The sequence below is a fragment of the Loxodonta africana genome, chromosome X, assembly GCF_030014295.1.
Source record: "Loxodonta africana isolate mLoxAfr1 chromosome X, mLoxAfr1.hap2, whole genome shotgun sequence".
In the NCBI taxonomy this organism is placed as follows: Eukaryota; Metazoa; Chordata; class Mammalia; order Proboscidea; family Elephantidae; genus Loxodonta; species Loxodonta africana.
Window position 1 is genome coordinate 130,073,911 of NC_087369.1, and position 25,298 is coordinate 130,099,208.

Below are 25,298 nucleotides of genomic sequence, written 5' to 3' on the forward strand. Positions count from 1 at the left end.
ACAGAAGGAAACACTGCTCGATCCTGTGCCATCCTCATGATTGTTGTTATGCTTGAGCCCATTGTTGCAGCCGCTGTATCAATCCATCTTGTTGAGGGCCTTCCTATTTTTCGCTGACCCTCTACCAAGCATCATGTCCTTCTCCAGGGACTGGTCTCTCCAGATAACATGTCCAAAGTATGTGAGACGTAGTCTTGCCATCCTTGCTTCTAAGGAGCATTCTGGCTGTACTTCCTCCAAGAAAGATTTGTTCGCTTTTCTGGCAGTCCATGGTATATTGCTGCTAGAATTGCGATTATCCTGGAGCATGCTGGAGGAGAATAAGGGAGTAGAAGTGTGTAGAGATGCCCTAATGTTTAGTTTAGAATTTTGTGATTTCCAAGGAGCAGTGGGTTTTAGGGCCAATGTCTCCATTAATGGCAGAGTAAGAAAGCAAGAGAAAGAAAAGGAAAGATTGAGAGAGGTCCAAGAAAGCAACGTACTCCTCAGCGATACGTATATGGGAAGAATTCTTGACAACTAGGCTGTTGTCAATGCTTCAGAATCATACCCTCCTAGTAGGGGAGGAGGAATGAGGGAAATTGCGCTGAATGCAAGCCAGGCATTCAGAGTAGCCAGCCTTATTTGGTTGGCAATGCCAACCTCACAAGGGGTCATGGAGCACCTCCAGAGGAAAAGATATAAGCATCCCTTAAAAGATGGTCTTGCCAGTAGGTCCCAGGAAAAATGGGTAGGTGCAATATTACTGTATTGCTTAGATATAAGTCTCTAAGGGGCTGAGGTAGCTCACCATGTGGTCCAAGTACTGGACAATGACACAGGTGCACCTGCCTGACAACTGAATAACAAGGCTGGCCTTCTTAGCATTTGAAGGTGTTATCAGTGCAGGAGGCAAGGGCGTCTCTTAGGCCAGGGCAGCTGAGCCGCTCCCTGCCCGCCCCAGCTCGTTCTGCAAGAGGCCTGTCCATAACAAGGATTTTGTACAACTCAGTGCAGCTTGGAAATTCACCAGCTCCATCACACCACACCCTGCCAAGAGAGTGTAGGCTGAGACTGGCATCCATGCCAAAGGGAGCCCCAGCTTTGAAAATCTGGCGAGTGAGCTCCTGTGCCCTGTTTTCTTGCTGGCCATTACCTTATGGTTTGTTTCTCACCAGCTGCTTTTCTGCTTTTCTTCTTTGGAAGGCTGCAATCTCCGCTGGTTGCAGGCCATGGCCCATTTGCCTGCAGGATATGGGAAACACCAAAATAGTCAAGAAAGAGTGGCAAAACAGGGCATGGGAAGACTCTGATTATGTGTGAACTTCACTTACCCATCTTTGTCCACCAGTGGGGGCACAGGAAGGGGCTTCATGAAGCCTTTTTTTCCAACCAGCCAGAAAGTCTCTTCTGTGCCTTTGCCCTTATTACAGAAAATATGGAAAATCTTATTAAACATGCTATAACCAATTTTCCTTAAAAAGTCCTTCTGGTCAATAGGGCACAAGCATTCCATTTGACTCAGATATTGCTCCTGCTTTTCCCTTGTCACCACTCATCCTTCCTACATGCTTCCTTGCCATCTATACCTTAGGCTCAGGCAGGCTCCATAGGCTGCCAGAGCAGCCAGACGAAAAGTGAACACCATTTCAAGCTGTCGTCCAGATGTTTTGTCTACCTGCCACTGTGCAGCTCCATCTTTGGGAATGTGTGTGTGATTAGCTTCATGGTGGCCAAACATCTGAATGCACAACTGACGATTTTGTTTGTCATTTTTGCCCTGATCTTTTGGCATTAAGCAACACACACACACACACACACACACACACACACACACACACACACACACACACACACACACCCCGCCGTCCAAAGGCTCTCGCAAAACCCAAAAAGGGAAACAGAAATGGAATGGAAAGCAGGCTGTGCAACTTTGTTTTTAAACTCAGGGCCTCCTGGGTGCTTTGAGAGGTCTACATTTCTACAGTGTTCTTCTTGCCAAGAGATTTTTACAGGCAGAGGTGTAACGAAGGTATGGCATGTCGGGCGCATGCCCTGGGTGCTGTTTGAAGAGGGGTGCTAATGAGCAATTTCTATTGGCCATGGCAGTTTCCATCGCCAGCTGTGAAGATCATTCAGCAATTGAAAACTAATTGCCATAGGTGCTGTTTTCCATAGATAGGCCCCTGCTTACAGGTAAAGAGAGACCCCAGGAATGCCCCCATCTTCAGCCTAGTGGAGTGAGTTGGTTGTTAAGAACCATAACTCTGGGAAGAAAAAGGGGGTGTAAACTCAAGAGCCTACGTGATGACCTCAGAGGAGCCAAATTCTCTGCCTCTGCTCTGTCCTCCCCTCTTTCCAGTAAACCCCTCCTCTCAAGGTGCTTCTCTTTTCTCCTCCTTTCAATTCTCTTTTGTCTATCCTCTCATTTCCTCCGATCCATAAGAAGAAAATGTGTTTACTAAGACTGAGAAAAGTAATGGGATGTGTTTCCAACTCATTAATCCAAAATACGGTCTCACTCTCAGCAGCTCTCATTTGAAACAGTTCTAAATTGTTTAACTTAGAAATTCCAATTAAATTTGCCCCCTTTAAATATCAGATCCATTGTTCTCTATTTTATATCACATATATTCATCCCCTTCATAATAATGACAGCAACTATAACAATAATTAGCACATTTAACTGGAGAATCTTGAAGCATTTTGCAAATATTTGGTTCAAGCCTCAAAACAAGCCATCCATGAGGCAAGTAGGAAGCAAATATCACTATAGTCAAACCTCCATTAACTGGCAACCAACTCACCCTAAACCTCAAATAACTGGGCTATTGGGAGCCTCTCTGTTTTCACAAGACACAAATAACTTGAAAATGTACCCACATCATTCACTTTTGTATTTATTCCACAAATATTCACCCTCACCATACCAGGGCTGGAAATACAAAAAATGAGTAAGACATGGGCCTGTCCTTAAGGAGCTCACAGTGTAGTTAAATAAAAACAACCATCAGGCCATATCTTGGGCTCAAAACCCATTAAGCCCAACTCCTTTGCCTCCTAAGCTCTTTCTTTTCCTCACAGTACCTAGTGCACTGTCTTGTACAGAAAAGTTCCTCAATAAATAATCAGACTTTTCCATTACCTGGAATCCTCAACCCCTTAGCACATGGAATATTCAACACATCGTCAGACCTCATTTTGGTAAAACATACTCTTAAAGTTCAAACTTGAGTACACCAACCTCCAGCCATATTTGAATGCTTATCTTGAGATCTGTAGGCCACCAGGCCAATCCTCAAGGGAGCTTTGTAGATGCCAAGAGTGTCCAGATATTTGGGTGGGTCCTGGGACATACTGGGATGCCAACACTAATGGTTGTAAAAGAGTATGGGAGTATTATGGACTTGGGCAAACTTCCTGATTTGGAAGGGTATGCAGGGCAGCTCCAGGGGCTCTCTGAGGTTTTGGAGATCATCCAGGTGAATTCTTAGAATCCTAGCTCTGTTTACCCACTCCACTTCCAAAATTCTGCTGAAGGGAGGGAGAGAGGAGAAACAAGTATGATAACAACAAAGCCTAAAGCGAACTCTTTGACCCAACATAAATCCCTGAGCAGTCCCAAAGACCCCCCCCACCCCAAATAATAGCATCTTACTTTGGCATGGCACTTTTAAGACACTTTGGCATCTCCTATCTTCTATTTAATCCTTACAACAACCCTAGAAAGTAGTTTTATTATTAACCTCATTCTGCAAATAAGGACATTGAAGTTCAGGGAGATTAAATGACTTGTCAATAAGCAGGTATAGCTTGGATTTGAACCCAACTTTAGTAGACTCCAATTTTTAAACGCTCTTCCCTCCACCCACATAATCTCTCCAACATTCTGGAGCCAAGGGGCAGGTCTAGAGGCCAAAAAGCAACTGTTGGGAGTTTAAAACCTGTGATTGATGAGCTCCCTGATAACGACAGGTCAGAAGAGGTCTCTGTGTGGAGAAACTGAAGCAGAGAGAGGATGAAGTTACTTGTCCAATGTCACACACTGAGTCATCGATGGTGCAAGAATTAGAAATCAGACTTTCTTACCTCCATGACTCTGTCAGTCCAACCTTATTATTTCTTGGCTGAATTTCTGGTGTGTGTGTGTGTGTGTGTGCACGCAGGGGAAGTGCATGAGTGTGCGCCTGCATGCATGCTCAAGCATGTGTCAGGAGTTGGGAGTAGGAGTGAAAGAGGTTGAGGGGAGAGTAGAAATCACAAATAAAATAGGACTCATGCTTAGAGGCCTGATAACCAAATAACATTTAACCCCTGAATTCAGAGACAAGGTTGGAAAGTATCCACTTCTGGGGAGAACAACACAAATTGACTGAGAACAACCATTTGGGAAAGTCTTTCCAGAATGTAAACCTACTGAAAAGGTAAAATATAACTGATAAACCTAAACCAACAAAACTAAACCCACTGCCCTTGAGATGATTTCAACTCATAGCAACCCTATAGGACAGAGTAGAACTGCCCCATAGAGTTTCCAAGCTGCAATCTTTATGGAAGCAGACTGCCACATCTTCATCCCAAAGAGCAGCTGGTGGGTTCGAACCGCCAACCTTTTGGTTAGCAGCTGAGTGCTTAACCACTGCACCACTAGGGCTACTCTGATAAACCTAGCTACATACAAAATCTCAGCAAGGAGCTTCAAACCTGTCAGGAAAATGATAGCTGAAACAGGGCTCATGTAAGAGAAGTAGTAATAAAATGACATATCACTAGCCCACCAGGAAAGAAATATTGAAAAAGTACAAGTAGCCAGCTAAACATTGGTCATTTTTCCCAGTATTGTACAAGAAGGGTTGCAGTGGACAGTGGCAGAGCTCCTCATCTCTAAATGAATCCTGCCCCAAACTACCTCAGCTTCCTTATTTCATCTCTTTCTTTGTGCCCCACCCCCACCCCAACTATTCAACTTCCCTTATGTTCCTTCCTGTCACCCAAGTCCTTGATTCCACTAAGGACAACAACTTTAAGTGTCACGACTCCAATGATGCAGATGTTAGGGGGAGAGGGTCGGCATGGGTGTAGGTATGAATAGTTCTGATACTACTGAATCTAAGCCTTGAACCCAAGGAAGAGGGTCTGATGGAAGAATTTCAAGCATCAGACAACTAGAAGGAGAGAATGCGTCTAGCCATAAGGGTCTTCCTGGAAACTTTGAGATAACTAACACCTCACCTGACTGGCCAACAAATGTGGTCCTTCTGCCACATGCAAGAGTAACTCTTGCTTTCCAGCAGCACAGGGCAGATGTGTGGGTGGGGGGAGAGAGGGTGGAATGTTGAATCAGAATTTCTGAAGTGTGCCGGGAATATTGTCTTATTAGGAATATATTCCATGCCCCCAAAGTACTAGGAATCTCCTGGCTCCCAGCCCCTACCATGTAATGCACAATACCTGCCTCTGGCAGAGAGGTGGTGAGTACAGAGACAGAAAGGATCTCCTCTCCTTTCCTCTGTTTGGGTCTTACTTTCTCTCCTTTTCCTTCTTCTCATTGTCCCTTCCCTTCCCTGTTGCCCCTTCCCCTCTTCTTTCCTCTCTTAGTATCTCCCTTTCAATCTCTCCTTCTCACGAGGTCCCTGCCACCCCAATAACCAAGGCCTAACATGGCCTTAGGGGAAGTCTCTCCTTGCCTGTTCTTCCTACTTCCTGTAGCACATTCCCAAACACCCTGGGAGTGGGAGAAACTGTGAATTTACAAAGGACCCTTTTGAAGTAAGCCCCACTTTTGTACTCAGAACACCCAAATATTGAGTATTCCTGACCGGAGTTTGGCGGGCAATAGAAACCATGGTGTTACAGGCATATTTTTCCTTTTCACTTTTGAAAGTGGTGCCTCTTCAGCTCTATAGCTTTAAAATGAAGAAATCTGTGCCTAGCAATACAGAGAGGAAATGCTTCAGGAAACCAAGCTGCCTTTGTCTTCCTCTGCTGAGAAATGACAGAATGTATACATGGATCACAAAAACCTTGAGTGATTTGATTCACTGTACAATACCCCACACCCATCATCTCACCGTCTGAGTTTTCTGTAGAGGTGGGAAAGGAGCCTTGGTCTTGTAAGTGACTCATCCCATCTGCTGAAAGATATTAAGAACCTATTGGAAGGAACAAGCTAGGACTAGCCAGAGAAGGAAATGATCAACTAGAATCAGGACGGACTAACCTTTAACTTCTGAAACCCACTTACATGGAAATTGCCACCATTTGGGGATGGCATGTCAATGACTGAAATAAATTGTGCATCACTCAGTGCTCTGGTTTTGCTTTGCTCAAAAATAATCACTGAGGAAATCACTTTTCACATAGCATGGTGTCACAGCAAGGGCACTGACCAGGAAGTCAGGCTTCCTGGAATTTGGCCTGATTCTGCCGTCAATTGACTGTGTGACCTTCATCTGAAAATGAGGGAGTTAGAGAAATGATCAGATCTCTAGGGTCTCTCAGTAGCCAGTGGCCCTGGGGTCATCCAGAGGGAAATGAGGAGAATCTGGTAGGAACAAAAAAGGGAAAATTATTCTAAACCTGAATTTCAGATCAAGTGATAGCCTTAGAAGAAAGAAAAAATGCTAGAAAGAGTTTGTCTTTCATAAAAACAGACTTTGTTCCCCCTAGTCCTTGGGGAAAGACATAAAACCTCTCTGTAAACAGTGGGTCAGAGGTGAATATGAAAAGTCAGAAAGGGTGGCTACTGAGCAGCTGAATAGAAAACCCAAACTCCTCAATATTTTGGCTTCTTGAGCAATGTCTGGCACTGCCAAAGAATAATCAAAATGGAAGTTACAAAGGGTAAACAACAGTGCAGCTTACGAGAATGCCAAACTCTGGGCAGTTCTTCAGGAGAGAAAGGTACAACTCATACTCTAAGAAATGCAAAAGAAGTTTCAACAATCTTCAGCACCGCAGCCATATTTTAAAGAGAAGAAAATGGAGGCAAAAGGGAACAATCTGGAGGTGGGGCCAAGATGGCAGAGTAGTCAGATGCTTCTGGTGATCCCTCTTACAACAAAGACCCAAAAAAAAAAAAACAAGCGAAATGATTATATTTATGACAAGCTAGGAGCCCTGAACATCAAAGGCAAAGTTAGAAAATGGACGGAGTGGCGGGGGAGGGAGAGACAGTTCAGAAGTGGAGAGGAGTTGCCAGACCTGAATCACCAGGAACCCTCAGGCACCATTCCCAGGAGCAACTGCAGTGGGCTGGTGGTAGCATTCGGCCACAGTTGCCTTAAGGACAAACAGCCAGCCACACAGCCTACTCACACCTCCAGAACCAAAGAATAACGGCACTCTCAGCAAAAGCTAAGTACTTGTGTATATTTCACCTCGCCCCCAACCCCCAAGCCAGTTTCAGTGGCTGTTGATTTCCCTGGGCCTGAGGTAGGTCCTGTTGAGTGACCTGAGCCATTCTCCCGGTCTTGGAGAAGGAATAAATTCACAATTGGGGGAAAAGATAATCTGCCAGCTCCACTAACCTGGGAAGCTCAGGACAAAAGCTGCTCCTGTCCAGGCATAAATGGTCAATGGACTTTGAATACCTTTCCCCCCTGCAGGTACCTGTGTGGGCCTATTTCAGGAGAATAGGCTCTTCTTGGCAGACTGCAACTTTTTCAGCTGTGAGGTGGAGGGGTGGGTGTTTGATGTTTGACACTGCTTTGCCTATTAAACAGGGTCCTCACCTACCCACATCAGGGGCACAAGGACTGGTGGCTCCACTCACGTCACCCAGCCACCTTGCAAAGGGGTCCAAAAATAACTGGTACCTCCCAATCTTTACAATCAAAAGCATTGGGAGTCAATCGTCCGTCAGCAGAACCCACCCACCTGTGCTCTGTAGGGAACAGGGATGCGCTTTCCTCACAGACATTCAGGGGATAGTTGTCAGCCCCCTGCCTTGTTCACAGCATGACTCCCTGCTGCAACCACATACCCGCACCTACACCAATCACCCCCACCCCTCTAACACTGTAGGACAGAGCCTGTACCACGCACTTGATGACCAACTACCTGGAACACCTGAGGTGAATCTGTACAAGAAAAGTAAATGGACTCTTAGGCTCATATACCTGATAACAACTCTAGCCATCTGGTGACAGGACATCAGAGGTTCAAAGGTGAAAATAATCAAGCTAGCTCACTCGAGCAACCTATTTGGACATATCAAAACAAAGCAAGAAGCTAGGATACAGAAAGCGAACATACAATAAACTAATACAATAACATAGATGGCTGACAATAGTCAATATCAAATCACATAAAGAAGCAGACTATGATCGCTTCAACAAGCTCTCAAAAGAAAGAATCAAAGGATCTTCTGGATGAAGGTGCTTTCCTGGAACTACCAGATGCAGAGTACAAAAGATTAATATACAGAACTCCAAGACATCAGGAACAAGATCAGGAAGGAGATCAGGCAATACACAGGACAAGCCAAGGAACACAGATAAAGTAGTTGAAGAAATTAAAAAGCTTATTCAAGAACATGATGAAAAATTTAATAAGCTGCACGAATCCACAGAAAGACAGCAATCAGAAATTCAGAAGATTAACAATAAAATTTCAGAATCAGACAACTCAATAGAAAGTCAGAGGAGCAGAATTGAGCAAGTGAAAGGCAGAATTAGTGAGACTGAAGATCAAACGCTTGGCACCAATATATTTGAAGAAAAATCAGATAAAAGAATTTTTAAAAATGAAGAAACCCTAAGAATCATGTGGGACTCTATCAAGAGAAATAACCTACAAGTGATTGCAGTAGCAGAACAGGGAGGGATAACAGAAAATACAGAAAGAATTGTTGAAGATTTGTTGGCAGAAAAATTCCCTGATATCGTGAATGATGAGAAGATATCTATCCCAAAATGCTCCTCAAACTCCACATAAGGTAGATGTCAAAAGAAAGTCACCAAGACATATTATAATCAAACTTGCCAAAACCAAAGATAAAGAGAGAATTTTAGGAGTAGCTAGTCATCATCAGGGATAAATGAAACGTCACCTACAAAGGAGAGTCGATAAGAGTAAGTTCAGACTACTCGGCAGAAACCACGCAGGCAAGAAGGCAGTGGGATGACTTATATTAAGCATTGAAGGGAAAAAAAATTGCCAGCCAAGAATCATATATCCAGCAAAACTCTCCTTCAAATATGAAGGTGAAATTAGGGCATTTCCAGATAATCAGAATTTTATGGAATTCGTAAAAACCAAACCAAAACTACAAGAAATACTAAAGGGAGTTCTCCAGTTAGAAAATCAACAATGTCAGATATCAACCCAAGACTAGGACACAGGACGAAGCAACCAGAGGTCAACCCAGATGGGAAAATCACAAAAATAAATCAAGGTTAAAAAAACGCTCAAACAGGGAAACAGTGATGTCATTAAATAAAAGAAGACAACGTTAAAACAGTAAAGAGGGACTAAGAAATATAATCATAGATCTTCCATATGGAGAGGAAGATACGGCAATACAAAGAAATAAATTTAGGTTTAAACTTAGAAAAATACTGGTAAATATTAATGTGATCATAAAGGAGACTAATGATCCTACTCATCAAAATAAAATACAAGAAAAAAATAGAGACTCAGCAGAAACAAAATCAACAACAATGAATGAGGAAAAGACAATGTCTAAAGATAAAATACTCAGGACAAAAAATTAAGTGGGAAAAACAAACTGTCAACAACACACACAAAAAAAGACATCAAAATGACAGCACTAAATTCATACCTATCCAAAATTACACTGAATGCAAATGGACCAAATACACCAATAAAGAGACAGAGTGGCAGAATGGATTAAAAAACACAATCCGTCTATATGCTGCCTACAAGAGACACACCTTAGACTTAGAGACACAAACAAACTAAAACTCAAAGGATGGAAAAAATATATCAAGCAAACAACAATCAAAAAAGAGCAGGAGTGGTAATATTAGTTTCTGACAAAATAGACTTTAAATTTACATACACCACAAATAAGGAAGGACACTCTGTAATGATTAAAGGGACAATATACCAGGAGGATATAACCATATTAAATATTTATGCACCCAATGACAGGGCTGCAAGATACATAAAAGAAACTCTATCAGCATTGACAAGTGAGATAGACAGCTCCACAATAATAGTAGGAGACTTCAACACACCACTTTCAGTGAAGGACAGGACATCCAGAAAGAAGCTCAATAAAGACGTGAAAGATCTAAATGCCACAATCAACCAACTTGACCTGATAGACATATACAGAACACTCCACCCAACAGGAACCGAGTTTACTTTCTTTTCTAGTGCACATGGAACATTCTCTAGAATAGACCACACATTAGGTCATAAAGCAAGCCTTAGCAGAATCTAAAACATCAAAATATTACAAAACATCTTCTCTGACCATAAGGCCATAAAAGTGGAAATCAATAACAGGAAAAGCAGGCAAAAAAAATCAAACACTTGGAAACTGAATAATACCCTGCTCAAAAAAGACTGGATTATAGAAGACATCAAGGATGGAATAAAGAAATTCATAGAATCCAATGAGAATGAAAACACTTCCTATCAGAGCCTTTCGTACACAGCTAAAGCAGTGCTCAAAGGTCAATTTATATCAATAAAAGCACACATCCAAAAAGAAGAAAGGGCCAAAATCAAAGAAATATCCCTACAACTTCAACAAATAGAAAGAGAGCAACAAAAGAAACACTCAGGCCCTAGAAGAAAGCAAATAATAAAAATTATAGTACAAACAAATGAAATAGAAAACAGAAGAACATTTGAAAGAGTTAACAAGACCAAAAACTGGTTCTTTGAAAAAATTAACAAAATTGATAAACCATTGGCCAAACTGAAAAAAAGAACAAGAGAGGAAGCAAATCACCCGAATAAGAAATGAGATGGGCCATATTACAACAGACCCAACTAAAATTAAAAGAATCATATCAGATTACTATGAAAAATTGTACTCTAATAAATTTGAAAACGTAGAAGAAATAGATGAATTTATAGACACACACTACCTACCTAAACTAACACAAAGGTAGACCAACTAAATAAACCCATAACAAAAGAAGAGATTGAAAAGGTAATTTAAAAACTCCCCCCCCCAAAAAGCCCTGGCCCAGACTGCTTCACTGCAGAGTTCTACCAGACTTGCAGAGAACAGTTAACACCACTACTACTAAAGGTATTTCAGAACATAGAAAAGGACAGAATACTCCCAAACTCATTCCATGAAGCCAGCATATCCCTGATACCAAAACCAGGTAAAAAAAAAAAAAAAAAAAAGGACACCACAAAAAAAGAAAATTACGGGCTTATACCCCTCATGAACTTAGATGCAAAAATCCTTAACAAAATTCTAGCCAATAGAATTAAAGAACATATCAAAAAAATAATTCACCATGACCAAGTGGGATTCATACCAGGCATGCAGGAATGGTTCAACATTAGAAAAACAATTAATGTAATCCATCATATAATGAAAAAAAAAACTTATTTTTCTTTCTTATCATATAAATAAAAGACAAGAACCACATAATCTTATCAATTGATGCAGAAAAGGCATTTCACAAAGTTCAACACCCATTCATGATAAAAACTCTCAGCAAACAGGAATAGAAGGAAAATTCCTCAGCATAATAAAGGGCATTTATACAAAGCCAACAGACAACATCATCCTAAATGGAGAGAGTCTGAAAGTAATCCCCTTGAGATCAGGAACCAGACAAGGATGCCCTTTATCACCACTCTTATTCAACATTGCGCTGGAGGTCCTAGCCAGAGCAATTAGGCTAGATAAAGAAAAAAAGGGCATCCAGATTGGTAAGGAAGAAGTAAAATATTTCTATTTGCAGATACACGGAAAACCCTAAGGAATCCTCAAGAAAACTACTGAAAGTAACAGAAGAGTTCAGCAGAGTATCAGAATACAAGATAAACATACAAAAATCAGTTCGGTTCCTCTACACCAACAAAAAGAACATCGAAGTAGACAGCACCAAATCAATGCCATTTACAGTACCCCCAAGAAGATAAAATACTTAGGAATAAATCTTACCAGAGATGTAAGAGACCTATACAAAGAAAACTACAAGACACTACTGCAAGAAACCAAAAGAGACCTACATAAGTGGAAAAACATACCTCGCTCATGGGTAGGAAGACTTAACATTGTAAAAATGTCTATTCTACCAAAAGCGATCTATAGATAAAATGCAATTCGGATCCAAATTCCAACGACATTTTTTAATGAGATGGAGAAACAAACAACCAACTTCACACGGAAGGGAGAGAGGCCCCGAATAAGTAAAAAAAAAAAAAAAAAAAATTTTTTTTTTAAGTAAGTAAAGCATTACTGAAAAAGAAGAACAAAGTGGGAGGCCTTAGTTTACCTGATTTTAGAACCTATTATACCGCCACAGTAGTCAAAACAGCCTGGTACTGGTACAACAACAGATACATGGACCAATGGAACAGAATTGAGAACCCAGACGTGAATCTACCCACATATGAGCAGCTGATATTTGACAAAGGCCCAAAGTCAGTTAAATGGGGAAAAGACAGTCTCTTTAACAAATGGTGCTGGCATAACTGGATCGCCATCTACAAAAAAAATGAAACAAGACCCATACCTCACACCATGCACAAAAACTAACTCAAAATGGATCAAAGACCTAAATATAAAATCTAAAACGATAAAGATCATGGAAGAAAAAGTAGAAACAATGCTAGGAGCACTAATACATGGCATAAACAGTATACAAAACATTAACAATGTGCAAACACCAGAAGAGAAACTAGAGAACTGGGAGCTCCTAAAAATCAAATTTTTTTTATGCTCATCCAAAGACTTCACCAAGAGAGTAAAAAGACTACCTACAGACTGGGAAAAAGTTTTTAGCTATGACATTTCCGATCAGCGTCTTATCTCTAAAATCTACATGATACAGCAAATACTCAACTACAAAAAGAAAAATACCCCAATTAAAAAGTGGGCAAGGGATAGAAACAGGCACTTCACTAAAAAAGACATTCAGGTAGCTAACAGATACATGAGGAAATGCTCACAATTATTAGCCATGAGAGAAATGCAAATCAAAAGTACAATGAGATTCCATCTCACTCCAACACCAAAAAACAAAAAAACAAACCCAGTGCCGTCGAGTCGATTCCGACTCATAGCGACCCTATAGGACAGGGTAGATCTGCCCCATAGACTTTCCAAGGAGCACCTGGCGGATTCGAACTGCTGACGCTTTGGTTAGCAGCCGTAGCACTTAACCACTATGCCACCAGGGTTTCCTCACTCCAACAAGGCTGGCATTAATCCAAAAAACACAAAATAATAAATGTTGGAGAGGTTGTGGGAGAGACTGGAACACTTATACACCGCTGTTGGGAATGTAAAATGGTACAACCACTTTGGAAATCGATTTGGCACTTCCTTAAAAAGCTAGAAATGGAAGTACCATATGATCCAGCAATCCCACTCATTGGAATATATCCTAGAGAAATAAGAGCCTTTACATGAACAGATATATGCACACCCATGTTCACTGCAGCACTGTTTACAATAGCAAAAAGATGGCAGCAACCAAGGTGCCCATCAACGGATGAATGGATAAATAAATTATGGTACATTCACACAATGGAATACTACGCATTGATAAAGAACAATGATGAGTCTGTGAAACATTTCATAACATGGAGGAATCTGGAAGGCATTATGCTCAGTGAAATTAGTCAGTTGGAAAAGGACAAATATTGTATGAGACCGCTATTAGAAGAACTCAAAAAATAGTTTAAACAGAGAAGAAAATATTCTTTGATGGTTACTAGACCACGGAGGGAGAGGGGTTTTCACTAATTGGTAAATAAGAACTATTTTAGGTGAAGGGAAAGACAATGCACAATACAGGGGAGCTCAGCACAACTGGACTAAAGCAAAAGCAGTTTCCTGAATAAACTGAACGCTTCGATGGCCAGCATAGCAGGGGTGGGAGTTTGGGAACCATGGTTTCAGGGAACATCTAGGTCAATTGGCATAATAAAATCTATTAAGAAAACATTCTGCATCCCACTTTGGAGAGTGGTATCTCAGGTCTTAAACGCTAGCAAGCGGCCATCTAAGATGCATCAACTGGCCTCAGCTCACCTGGAGCAAAAGAGAATGAAGAACACCAAAGACAAGGTAATTATGAGCCCAAGAGACAGAAAGGGCCACATAAACCAGAGACTACATCAACCTGAGACCAGAAGAACTAGATGGTGCCTGGCTAGAACTGATGACTGCCCTGACAGGGAACACAACAGAGAACCCCTGAGGGAGCAGGAGAGCAGTGGGATGCAGACCTCAAATTCTCCTAAAAAGACCAGATTTAATGGTCTGACTGAGACTAGAAGGACCCTGGAGGTCATGGTCCCCAGATCTCTGTTAGCACAGGACAGGAACCATTCCCAAAGCCCACTCTTCAGACAGGGATTGGACTGGACTATGGCATAGAAGATGATACTGGTGAGGAGTGAGCTTCTTGGATCAAGTAGACACATGAGACTATGTGGGCAGCTCCTGTCTGAAGGGAAGATGAGAGGGCAGAGGGGGTCAGAAGTTGGCCAAATAGATACAAAAATAGAGAGTGGAGGGAAGGAGTGCGCTGTCTCGTTAGAGGGAGAGCAACTAGGAGTATATAAAAATAGCAAGGTGTATATATGTTTTTGTATAAGAGACTGACTTGATTTCTAAACTTTCACTTAAAGTACAATAAAAATTTTAAAAAAGGGAGCAATCTGTTCAAACCCCGAAATGTGGCTGGAAATTCTGCTTAAATTATAGCTCTGAGTCTCAGACTCCCAGGTAAACTCAGCAGACCATAACCTCTCCAGAAACAGGTGTGTCCAAGTGGTTTGATTCAAACAACAAAAGGACATTATACCTTGAGCTCTGTCCTTCCTCGGAGCTCCACTTCATAGCCCTCACTTAGAGCTCGAAGAATTGTCACAGTGCTATGACTGACATGAATGCGATATGCTGTAAAAGAAGGATTTGCATGACTCTGGCTCCTTTAGGTAAAATCAATGAGAAGATAGCAATGTAATAAATGCTCCCACTTATAAATGAACTAGACCCTAAGGGAAGTCCCTGGGAGAGCTCTAGTCTGGGTTTCACAGGGGTGGGGGAGTGGGAGGTGTAGTGATGGCCTTCCTCACCAGGCTCAAATAAGGCATCAGCTATAGCACCCATCAGCGTCCTAGACACTGTCTCAGAGGAAAGGCCATGCAATAGAAAGGTGTTAATTTAACTTAAGGGTTGAGATGAAGAAACAGCAACCACCACTGTGCTGTCAGCTGAAATGTGACCTCCTCTGAGGGAAGTGTGGCCCCAGCAGTTTCTCTCACCAGCTTCTGCTGGAAGTGAACTCCCAAACTTTACATAGCCCCACTTAAAAGACAAAAGGGACTCTTTCCTTGTGCATCTATGCAAACCTCTCTCAATATTGCTGTATTTAAAATATCAATGGGAAGTATCCTAAGACCTTGTCAATAAACATTTTGTGGAGAGCCCTGGTGGTGCAGTGGTTAAGTGCTCAGCTGTTAACCCAAAGGTCGGTGGTTTGAACCCCAGCCACTGTGCAGGAGGAAGTTGTGGCAGACTGTTTCCATAAAGATTACAGCCTTGGAAACCCTATGGGGGCAGTTCTATTCTGTCCTATAGGGTCACTATGAGTCGGAATCGACTCCATGGCAGTGGGTTTGGTTTGGTTTTTTGGTACATTCATAGATGTCCTTTGAGTGGGTACATATGACTGTGCAGCCATGTATACATATGAATGTATTACTTTCTAACCAGTGACCCCAACCTGGAATAAAAGCTATACATGAAAAACAACAAAATAAATTTTTTTAAAAAATTACTTAGAACCGAAGTGTAATTCTTTGGTAAGGAACAATCATTTGTTAACTTCCTGAAAACTGTCATCCTATGAAGAGAAACCTTGTTGAGGTTGAGTCTTAAATCAAAATCCAAGACTTGTTCTCATGCATGCTAGAGAAAGTCACTCTTTTAGAAGCTGATTACCATCTGAGTAGAAAGGCATGGCTGAAAAGAACTGCAAGAAATTTCTGCCATGTGTACACACAAAGACTTTCCTCCTCTTGACAGCTTAGAACTGTTGTTTGTGTCTTCCTCACTGACTCATGGTCACCCAAAGCATCTGCTCATAAAGGGTTGTCCTATTCTTAAGAGCCACTTGCCAGACTAGCATGTCCCTAGCTAGTCCTGTGTGTGCCATCTCACTAGCATCTTGTCTTCAGGGGTCTTTCAGTAGAATGATCCTGCTGGTGGGGAACACACAGCTCAAAAGACAGCAGATAGCCCATTCCACTCACCGTCTAGTCACTCCTATTCTAGAACCTCAATGGATTCAACTGGGCACATAGAAGATACTGATGAAATTGATTTTTTAATATAGATCTAGGACATATCCTGGTCTCACAGATCTTCAATCAGGTGTAGAGATTAATGTCATATCTGGGACACAGTCATTAACTTCCTGAAGAGCACACTAATCTGCTCCTTTAGTGCAGAGAGCACATTTGTATGTATCTTTTTTTTAATGTGGTTTAGGTAAAAGCTTACAGAGCAAATTAGTTTCTCATTAAACAGTTAATACACAAATCGTTACGTGATATTGGTTGCCAACCCTGCAATGCGTCAAAACTCTTCCCTTCTCCAACCTAGGTTCCCTGTTTCCAATCATCCAGTTTTCCTGCCCCTTCCTGCCTTCTCCTCTTTGCTTTTGGGCCGATGTACCCGTTAGTCTCGTATACATGATCGAACTATGAAGCATGGCCTTCATGTGTGTTATTGTTGGCCCTATAGACATGTCTAATCTTTGGCTAAAGGGTGAACATCAGGAGTGACTTCCCTCACTCGGCCTTCCTGGAATAGCCAGTGCTTAATAAACACTTGCTGTGAGTGATTTACTCCATTTTTTTTCTTCCTAGCTGATCACTGGAAAAGGTACTGCTTAAATCTAAAAACTTAATTTCTGTTCTCAAATCTATATTTCCAATGTGAAATGTGTGGAGTTTCCCTGGTGCAGACCAGAATATGACTTCAGTCTTCTACAAGCTTACATCAGTCCAGAGTACTATGCCAAATCTGCATTGCAGTTCCATGATCAATTTCACTTCATCTTGGGTTGCACTTCGAGAGCAAAGTCATATGCAAAGTCATACGCATACTGCAGCTCCTGGATGCAGTTCCTTCTGCCATGTCTGTGGAGTTCGAAGACTTTCCCAGATGTCAGAAAATTTATTCTGACAACAGCTTCTAAGTTCCGTGCTGCCTCCTTAATCATAGCTGCACAGGCTACATTGACTAAGACTGGACCCATTGTGCAAGCCTGTTTCTGCACATGAGCGATGGGGAGTGGGGTCAGACAGGGCACCACCCACTGTGATATAGGCCATCATATCATCAGGGACTAGTTTGAGGATATTGCTAAAGTTTGGGAAGAGCTTGTCTTGCCTAGTAGCTGCCAGAGCCCTGGCTGCTAAGGGCTTCAGTGTTTTCGTTTTTAAATAAAATCTATGAAAACAGTAGATAGAATCAAATGTTGTTCTCTATGATTTTATACAATAGCATGAAAAAACTGCTTTGCTCAACCATGATATAGGTAAAAGGCACATTGTGATTCTGACATTGTCTTAGTAGTGGCAGTAAACAACAACCAAGAAAGAGTTGACCCAGCATCTTTTACTGGCAATGGATAAATGGCATAGTGGTTTGTGCTGTTTTCCTCTCAAGGAAGAGGGGAAGAAACAGTATCTGCTACCATGCCTGTTTTGATAAAAGCTAAGGGTTTTATATACAGGCAAGTTGGAATTAATTATTTCAGAATTCCAAGCTCCTTAGGTTGAGGGATTATTGCTCACTAAGTTCAAGGGGGCTATTTGATGAAGCCAGAGCTCCTGGAGTCTTCACTAGTTCAAAAACAGGATAAGAGTAGCAAACGGCACCTGGCTGGGAGGCAGCTGGCTCTGAGTATGTCTCCATGAACTAGTTGAAAAACTGAAAATGTCAGTCCCTTACCTAGTTCTTTTTTTTTTTTTTTTTGACATGACTCCTCTAAACCACCAGGCTGGACAATTTTTTTCTTTCACCCAAAGGACTTTTTTAGTTGTTTTGATCAAATTGGCTGGCTGTTTCAATGTCACTTAGCTACAGCTTTATTTCCTTAATAAGAAAGGTACATGTTCAATCCAACATCACCCCCTACTGGTTTGGCCATTAGAGACCAGGAAAATATGTGCTAAATCTCCTTAATCTTCTCAAATTATTTTTATTTTTCTTTAAAAACATTAAAACCTCAAGGACCCTGTTATTGTTCCCCTATCTTGAGGAAGAATCACTTTCCCTATAGCAGGAAGGTACCATCCTCTCCTGCCCTCTGTGGGTACTCACGTAACCCTGTTGATTCCATCCGAGAAGCAGTGTTTACAGTGTCTCCAAACAAGCAGTATCTGGGCATGGTGAGGCCCACCACTCCAGCAACAACTGGCCCTGTAGAATAGCAGGAGGTGGGATTACAGCCACCAGGTGTGCACCCGAAACGCTAATAAAGGAACATTGAGGAATGTAGCTTCATGAAAGAATAAAAGTTACCACCAAATAGCTCTGGGAATCTGAACAAAGCCTTGTAATGAGTAATGAACTCTGCCCTGCCGTTAGAAAGCAAGTTTATAACAATGCAGACAAGACTACCCTTCTGATTTATACCTTTGTTATATGTAACAGTTACACTCAAGATGCTTACATCTGTCAACAGAGACAAATAAGTATCAAATCCAAACCAGAAAAGCCAGGGCAGGGACTCAGGATCCAAACATGTTTAAAACTGTGACTCTTTCTTGTGCCTTAGGGTAGGAGGGAGGCATCTCATAGGACTGTCTCTTAAACTGTGTCTACCAAGAGAATTATTGCTAAGACAGTTCAAAAATCTGAAAATCAGCAGAGTTGACTTTCAATCATGTATGTTAGGGGCATGGAAGAGCAGTATAGATACTTCAACAATATTTTCTATTTTCCCTTAGAGTGGTTTTTGTTCTTACATTTTAAAATGGCTGTGTTAGGTGTTCAGGGAGTAGACAGTACTTGAAAAAAATTAAGCAGACATACTGAAAATTCAGTTCAGGAGTAGCTAGAAAGTACTCCCCCTTCACCTCTCTGGTCTCTGCTCTGTTTCTATGTTAAAACTTTTCAGGATTACTTTTTTACTGTTTCCTGAGACAGGACAAGTAATTAAGTATTTTGTTTATAGAGTTTTTTTTCTGCTAAGAATAAAAATAACTACTAAACTTATGTTGATAAAGGGGTTTTAACATTCTCATGTTATTTCATCTTTCAGTCATTCAGAAGCATTCACTGAGCACTGAGCTAGGCACCAAGGGGAAATAAAAAAAAAAAATGGAACACACTGTCTCAGTTCTTCAGGAGTTTACAGTCTAATTGAAGACTAGAGGCTACCAAAGAAGAAACAATTGAACAACCCAAGACAATGCATCATTGAGGCAAGATAAATGGTACAGACAGAAGTGCTATAAATAGTTTATAGTTTATTAGCACCTGGCTCAGTCAAGAAGCGTCCAGTGGAGAAGGTAGGATTCGATTTGGACCTTGATGAGTAGGTAGGATTTGAATAGGAGAAAAGGGATGTGAATCAAAGGTTTTTGGTTAGGATTGAGCATGGACAGCTCTTAGAGAAAGCAACCCGCCTAGTTCAGGTAACTGAGGAGATACTGGAGACAAGATTGATTAAGTAGTTGTACAAGATGGAGGACCTTGAGCGAACGCTGAATTTTGAGCAGGGAAACTATGACAAAAATGAGTTTTCTTTCTTTCTTTTTCTGAAGAACAACATACAGAATGCATTGAAAGGGGGAGAGACTAAAATCAAGGAACCCTATTAGGTGGCTGTTGTAGCCATTCAGGTATAAGGTAGTAATCCAGGTGTAAGGTAGTGAGTACTGGAAAGGAGGTGATGATGGAGGCTCAAAAAGGGGGAATAAAAGAGAAACATTACAAAAGGAGAATCAAAGACTTGCTGGCTGTCAGATGGACAATCATGGGAGAATTGGCATGGGTTTATGAGCTGATTTATGGAAAAAAAAGGACTTGAAGTTTTATATATGTTGAATTTGAAATGATCATGAACCATCCAAGAGGTGCGATGATGGGGGTGGGAGATGTGAAACTGGAGCACAAGTGAGAGGTGAGGGCTTTTCTTAAAAAAAAAAAATCTGCTATGTGCTAAGCACTCTGGATACAAACATGAGTAAGATATGGTTCCTGCCATCAAGTCTAATGGAAGGAAAGACAAGTGAACACAAATAATGTTGATGACTGTGAGAAGGATGGATGGGAAGAGGCAAGAGTGGAAGCGAGAAAATACTATTGGAATCATCCAGGCAAGAGATGCTGGTGGCCTGGACATGGGTATCAAAGAGGGACAAAATAGATTTAAGAAATATTTAAAAGGTAAGATGTATAAGGCTTTAGTAACTGGTTGCATGTTGGAGGTCAGGATGACGAAGAAGTCAAGGATGACTCCCAAGATTCTATTTAGGATAACTGGGTGAATGGTGCTATCATCTGCTGAAATAGAAAATACAAGAGGGGAAGGAGTTTGTGGGGGACGAAAATCATTCTCTTTTGGATGTGTTGAGTGTGAGATACATGTGGAACATTCAGGTGGAAATGTCAGCAGGAAGTTTGATATTCAAGGCTGAAGAATAAGCAAGAGGGCTGTATTGAAGCTGTGGAGTTGGGAGTTATCAGCATAGAAATGGCAGTTAAACCATAGAAATTAATGAGATCACCCAGAAAGAGTATGTAGGCGGAAAAAAGCAATGGATCAAGGACAGACCCTGGGAGATACCAATATTTAAGAGAAAGATGGAGACAGAAGGAATTATCAGACAGTAGTAGAAAATGAAAGCCAGGTTGAAATGGATTGAGAAATAAATTAGAGGAGAGGACATGCAAAAAGCAAGGAAACGACAACCCTGAGACCTTTGCAGAAAATGTAGCAGCAGTCACAGTTAGAGAATAGGAAAAGCTAAGAAAACCAGTAATGGAAGAGAGTGAGAAGCACATCAGGAAAGCCAATTGAGGGAGGTTTTAGGGATAATTGTCACGACTGTTGAATGCTACAAAGAGCTAAGAGTGGTTGAGGACTGGGAAAAGTGGTGAGGACTGAAGCCAGATTGCAAAGGGGCTAAGAAGGGAGTGGATAGTGAAGAAATGGCACAGTGAGCATAATCATTCTTTTAAAAAGTTTGGTAAGAAAGGAATGAAAAGGGTGGGAAGAAAAGGAGCCTAGAAGAGTAGGGCTTAGAGATAGAGGAAGGAAGATGAGAGGGGAACAAGAGGAGCTAATAGGTGAGATATCTGTGATATCAAGTGTTATGGATTGAATTGTGTCTCACAAACGTGTGTCAACGTGGCTAGGCCAGTACTGTGTGGTTGTCCACCATTTTGTGATCTGATGTGATAATCCTGTGTGTTGTATATCCTAACCTCTATGATGTTAATGAGGCAAGATTAGAGGCAGTGGTGTTAATGAGACAGGACTCAATCTACAGGATTAGGTTGTATCTTGAGTCAATCTCTTTTGAGATATAAAAAATAAGCACGTAGAGAAGAAAGGGACCTCATGCCAACAAGAAAGAAGTGCTGAGAGTGGATCATGGTCCCTGCACTGAAAAGCTTCTAGTCCAGGGGAAATTTGATGACAATGACATTTCCCTAGAACCGACAGAGAGAGAAAGCATTCCCCAGGAGCTGGCACCCTGAATTTGGACTTCTGGCCTCCTAAACTGTGAGAGAATAAATTTGTTTACTAAAGCCATCTACTTGTGGTATTTCTGTTATAGCAGCATTAGATAACTAAGACATCAAGTGAGAGATCTGTCAAGATACCTGTGAATGTGTGAAGATAAATAGGACAGATACCAGGAAGAAACAGATCCTGAAGATATTCAAGCAAGAAGAGATGAGGATGGGAGTTGAGGTGTTCAGTAATACAATTAATTATTCTAAATAAAACATGTTCCTGTAGATCTTATAGCATAGTCAAACATGGAAACATAGGCTCCGATGAGGAGGGTAGACTGAAACAGCTTGGGATCTAGAGCAAGGGCTGGTGTCCACTGGGGTAAAGCAGGTGCTGAGAAGAGAGAAAACTTGAGTAGGCATAAAGGACTAGCTGGACACCAGGTATAGGACTAGACAACTGAATAATCCACCTACCAATAATCAGGGGAGAGCTACCCTTTCTCTCCCTTTACTAGTGTTCCCTTGACGCACCTGGGAATGTCTTCTCTTTAGCTGGTTGTTGTTACCTGAGTGCAGGCCTATTCGAATCCGAACTGGCACCTCTGGTATGTGCCGCATCTTGAAGGTTCCCACGGAGCTCAGAATATCTAGGGCCATGTTTGCAATCTCCGCTGCATGCCTACTGCCATTCCTCTTTGGGAGGCCTGAGGCCACCATGTAGGCATCTCCAATGGTCTCCACCTGGGAATTGAGGGAAACCGGATTAGCAAGAGTAGCTTCTTTGGATTGATATGTATTTTCACAGTGCTTTAGGAGTATGATGGAAGCCAGGTGTTCTCATAAAGCGAGGAAGGCAGAGAGAGTTAGTGGTTTATAGGCCCAGCTGCACATTAGAATCATCTAAGGAGATATATATATATATATATATATATATATATATATATATATATATATATATATATATACATATATATATCCATGTCTAAGCCCCATGCTCAGAGATTCTGAGATAAGTGTATCTACTTCCCAGGCTCCTGGCTAATGGTAGAGAAATAATCAGGCTCCAAGCAATACCTGGGGGAAGGGAAAAGGGGAGATTTCTGAGACTGTCCCTAGGGTGTTCCTGGGACATCCTAAAACCTCCCCCAGCAAGCATTTATTCAGATGATTTTGGGTAAACAAGCTAGGGCAGCCTTAGGGAAATATAGGGAAGGGGAATGGGAGGAGGAGGAAGAGACAATTCCCTTTGGTTTGTCTCAATAATACGTTGGAGCTCTTTTTGCAGGCTTTTTGGGTATGAGAACTGGGTCTTTTTAACCACCAGCTACCTTCTTCTCTTCTACTGCTGTCTCTCTGAGGGGCAACAGTACTGACCCTCAACTGCTTTGCAGGGGGCAGTTAGAGTGGGACATCTGGAAAGAAGAAAGGCAAATATGCGCTCCTCATCTGCCCCACACAAGTGTGCTCACTCTTTTAAAAATTTTAGGTGACCAAAAAGTTGAAGTTTTGCAGGTAAATCCAAAAGATAAGTAAGTGAAAGGAGCTCTATGAAGTGTGCCAGTCAGCCTGTGCTGCCACAAGTTCGGATCCAGTTAAAACCCATATTCTCCTATAGAACTGCACTCATGGAGTGCAATAGATGAGAACATGAACTCTGAAGTCACACTGCCTTGGTTAGAAACCCAGATCCACCACTTACAAGCTGTGTGATTTGGGGCAAGTCACTTAACCTGTGGGCTTTAGTGTCCTCATCTGTAAAATAGGGATAATGGCAGTACCTATTTCATAGTGTTTTCTAAGGAGTGAATAATTTAATATATGTCAAAGCACTTAATACCTGCCTGGTGCACGATAAGTGCAAGCTATCACCACCACCACTATCATCATCATCACCACCACACCAGGTTGAAAGCAATCTTAGGACTGTGGCCATGACTCAACTCTAGAGAATGAAGTTTAGTAAGCAGCAATAAGCCCCTTCCTCAGCATGACTTTCTATATAGCCAATGACAATGATTCTCTGTACCTATAGGACTTTGTACTTCAACACACTTCTATCCAGCCACCGCCCCCTACCCCCAGCTTACTTAGTGCAATACAAGAAAAAGGATTCCTGCCCTCAAATAAGCATGGCTGCCTGCACAGAGAAAGGCAACAGTTACAATGCAAATGCTATATGGAAGGGGAAACTCACTGGCTGACCATTATCAGAGCCAGTGGTTGACCTTTCAGCTTTAATGACTCAGTCATCCAGGAAGCCCCAAGCATATGGATGAGATTAGGAGGGCAGGATGCATGAGCACTCTCTGGCCTTGGTGAGCAGACTGCTGTGAGGAATTGTGGGTAGCATAAACCAGTGTAAGGACACAGAAAGGGATGAGGAGGTATAGAAAGAGGTCTCATTGAGATGGGGGTGGGGTGGCAGGAGTACTAAAGCTGAAAACCAATCACCAGCTTTTTCACAAGTGTGCAGTAGCCTTCTCATTTCCATTTCAGATGATCAAGTGCCAGGGGAGGTGATTCCAATTTTACAGGTAAAGAAAATGAAAACACAAACAGGTTTGGTGACTCACTGCTGGTTCAAATTTTTACTTCCTTTGCACTGGGTTTTTTTTTTAATTTTTATTGTGCTTTAAGTGAAAGTTTACAAATCAAGTCAGCTTCTCATACAAAAATTTATATACACCTTGCAGGCACTGGGTTTTTTTTTTTATATATATACTCCTAGTTGCTCTCCCCCTAATGAGACAGCACATTCGTTCTCTCCACCCTCTATTTTCATGTCCATTCAGCCAGCTTTTGACCCCCCTCTGCCCTCTCATCTCCCCTCCAGACAGGAGCTGCCCACATAGTCTCACGTGTCTACATGATCTAAGAAGCTCACTCCTCACCAGTATCATTTTCTATCCCATAGTCCAGTCTAATCCCTGTCTGAAGAGTTGGCTTTGGGAATGGTTCCTGTCTTGGGCTAACAGAAGGTCTGGGGACCATGACCTCCAGGGTCCTTCTAGTCTCAGTCAGATCATTAAGTCTGGTCTTTTTAGGAGAATTTGAGGTCTGCATCCCACTGCTCTCCTGCTCCCTCAGGGGTTCTCTGTTGTGTTCCCTGTCAGGGCAGTCATCGGTTGTAGCCAGGCACCATCTAGTTCTTCAGGTCTCAGGCTGATGTAGTCTCTGGTTTATGTGGCCCTTTCTGTCTCCGGAATCGACTCGACGGCAGTGGGTTTGGGTTTTTTTTTTTTTGGTCCTGTCTCTTGGGCTCATAATTACCTTGTGTCTTTGGTGTTCTTCATTCTCCTTTGCTCCAGGTGGGTTGAGACCAATTGGTGCATCTTAGATGGCTGCTTGTGTTGTTTTTAATAAGCAGGACTGAAAAATTAGATTTCATTTTTTGGATTCATATAACCCTGCTCTGTCCTGGGAACAGCCCACA

General features: G+C 41.8%; 1 protein-coding gene across 1 annotated transcript in view; it reads right to left on the reverse strand.

The window, feature by feature from the left end:
- Window positions 1-1,136: 1,136 nt before the first annotated feature.
- The window catches only part of GUCY2F (guanylate cyclase 2F, retinal), a 124,873-nt gene continuing 100,711 nt past the window's right edge, over window positions 1,137-25,298 (reverse strand). The window contains exons 14-18 of the mRNA XM_003414807.4: window positions 22,432-22,606; window positions 18,494-18,592; window positions 14,961-15,055; window positions 1,314-1,402; window positions 1,137-1,224 (exon numbers count right to left, since the gene is read on the reverse strand). Coding sequence (XP_003414855.1) covers window positions 1,137-1,224; window positions 1,314-1,402; window positions 14,961-15,055; window positions 18,494-18,592; window positions 22,432-22,606 — 546 coding nt within the window. The remainder of the gene's footprint in view (window positions 1,225-1,313; window positions 1,403-14,960; window positions 15,056-18,493; window positions 18,593-22,431; window positions 22,607-25,298) is intronic.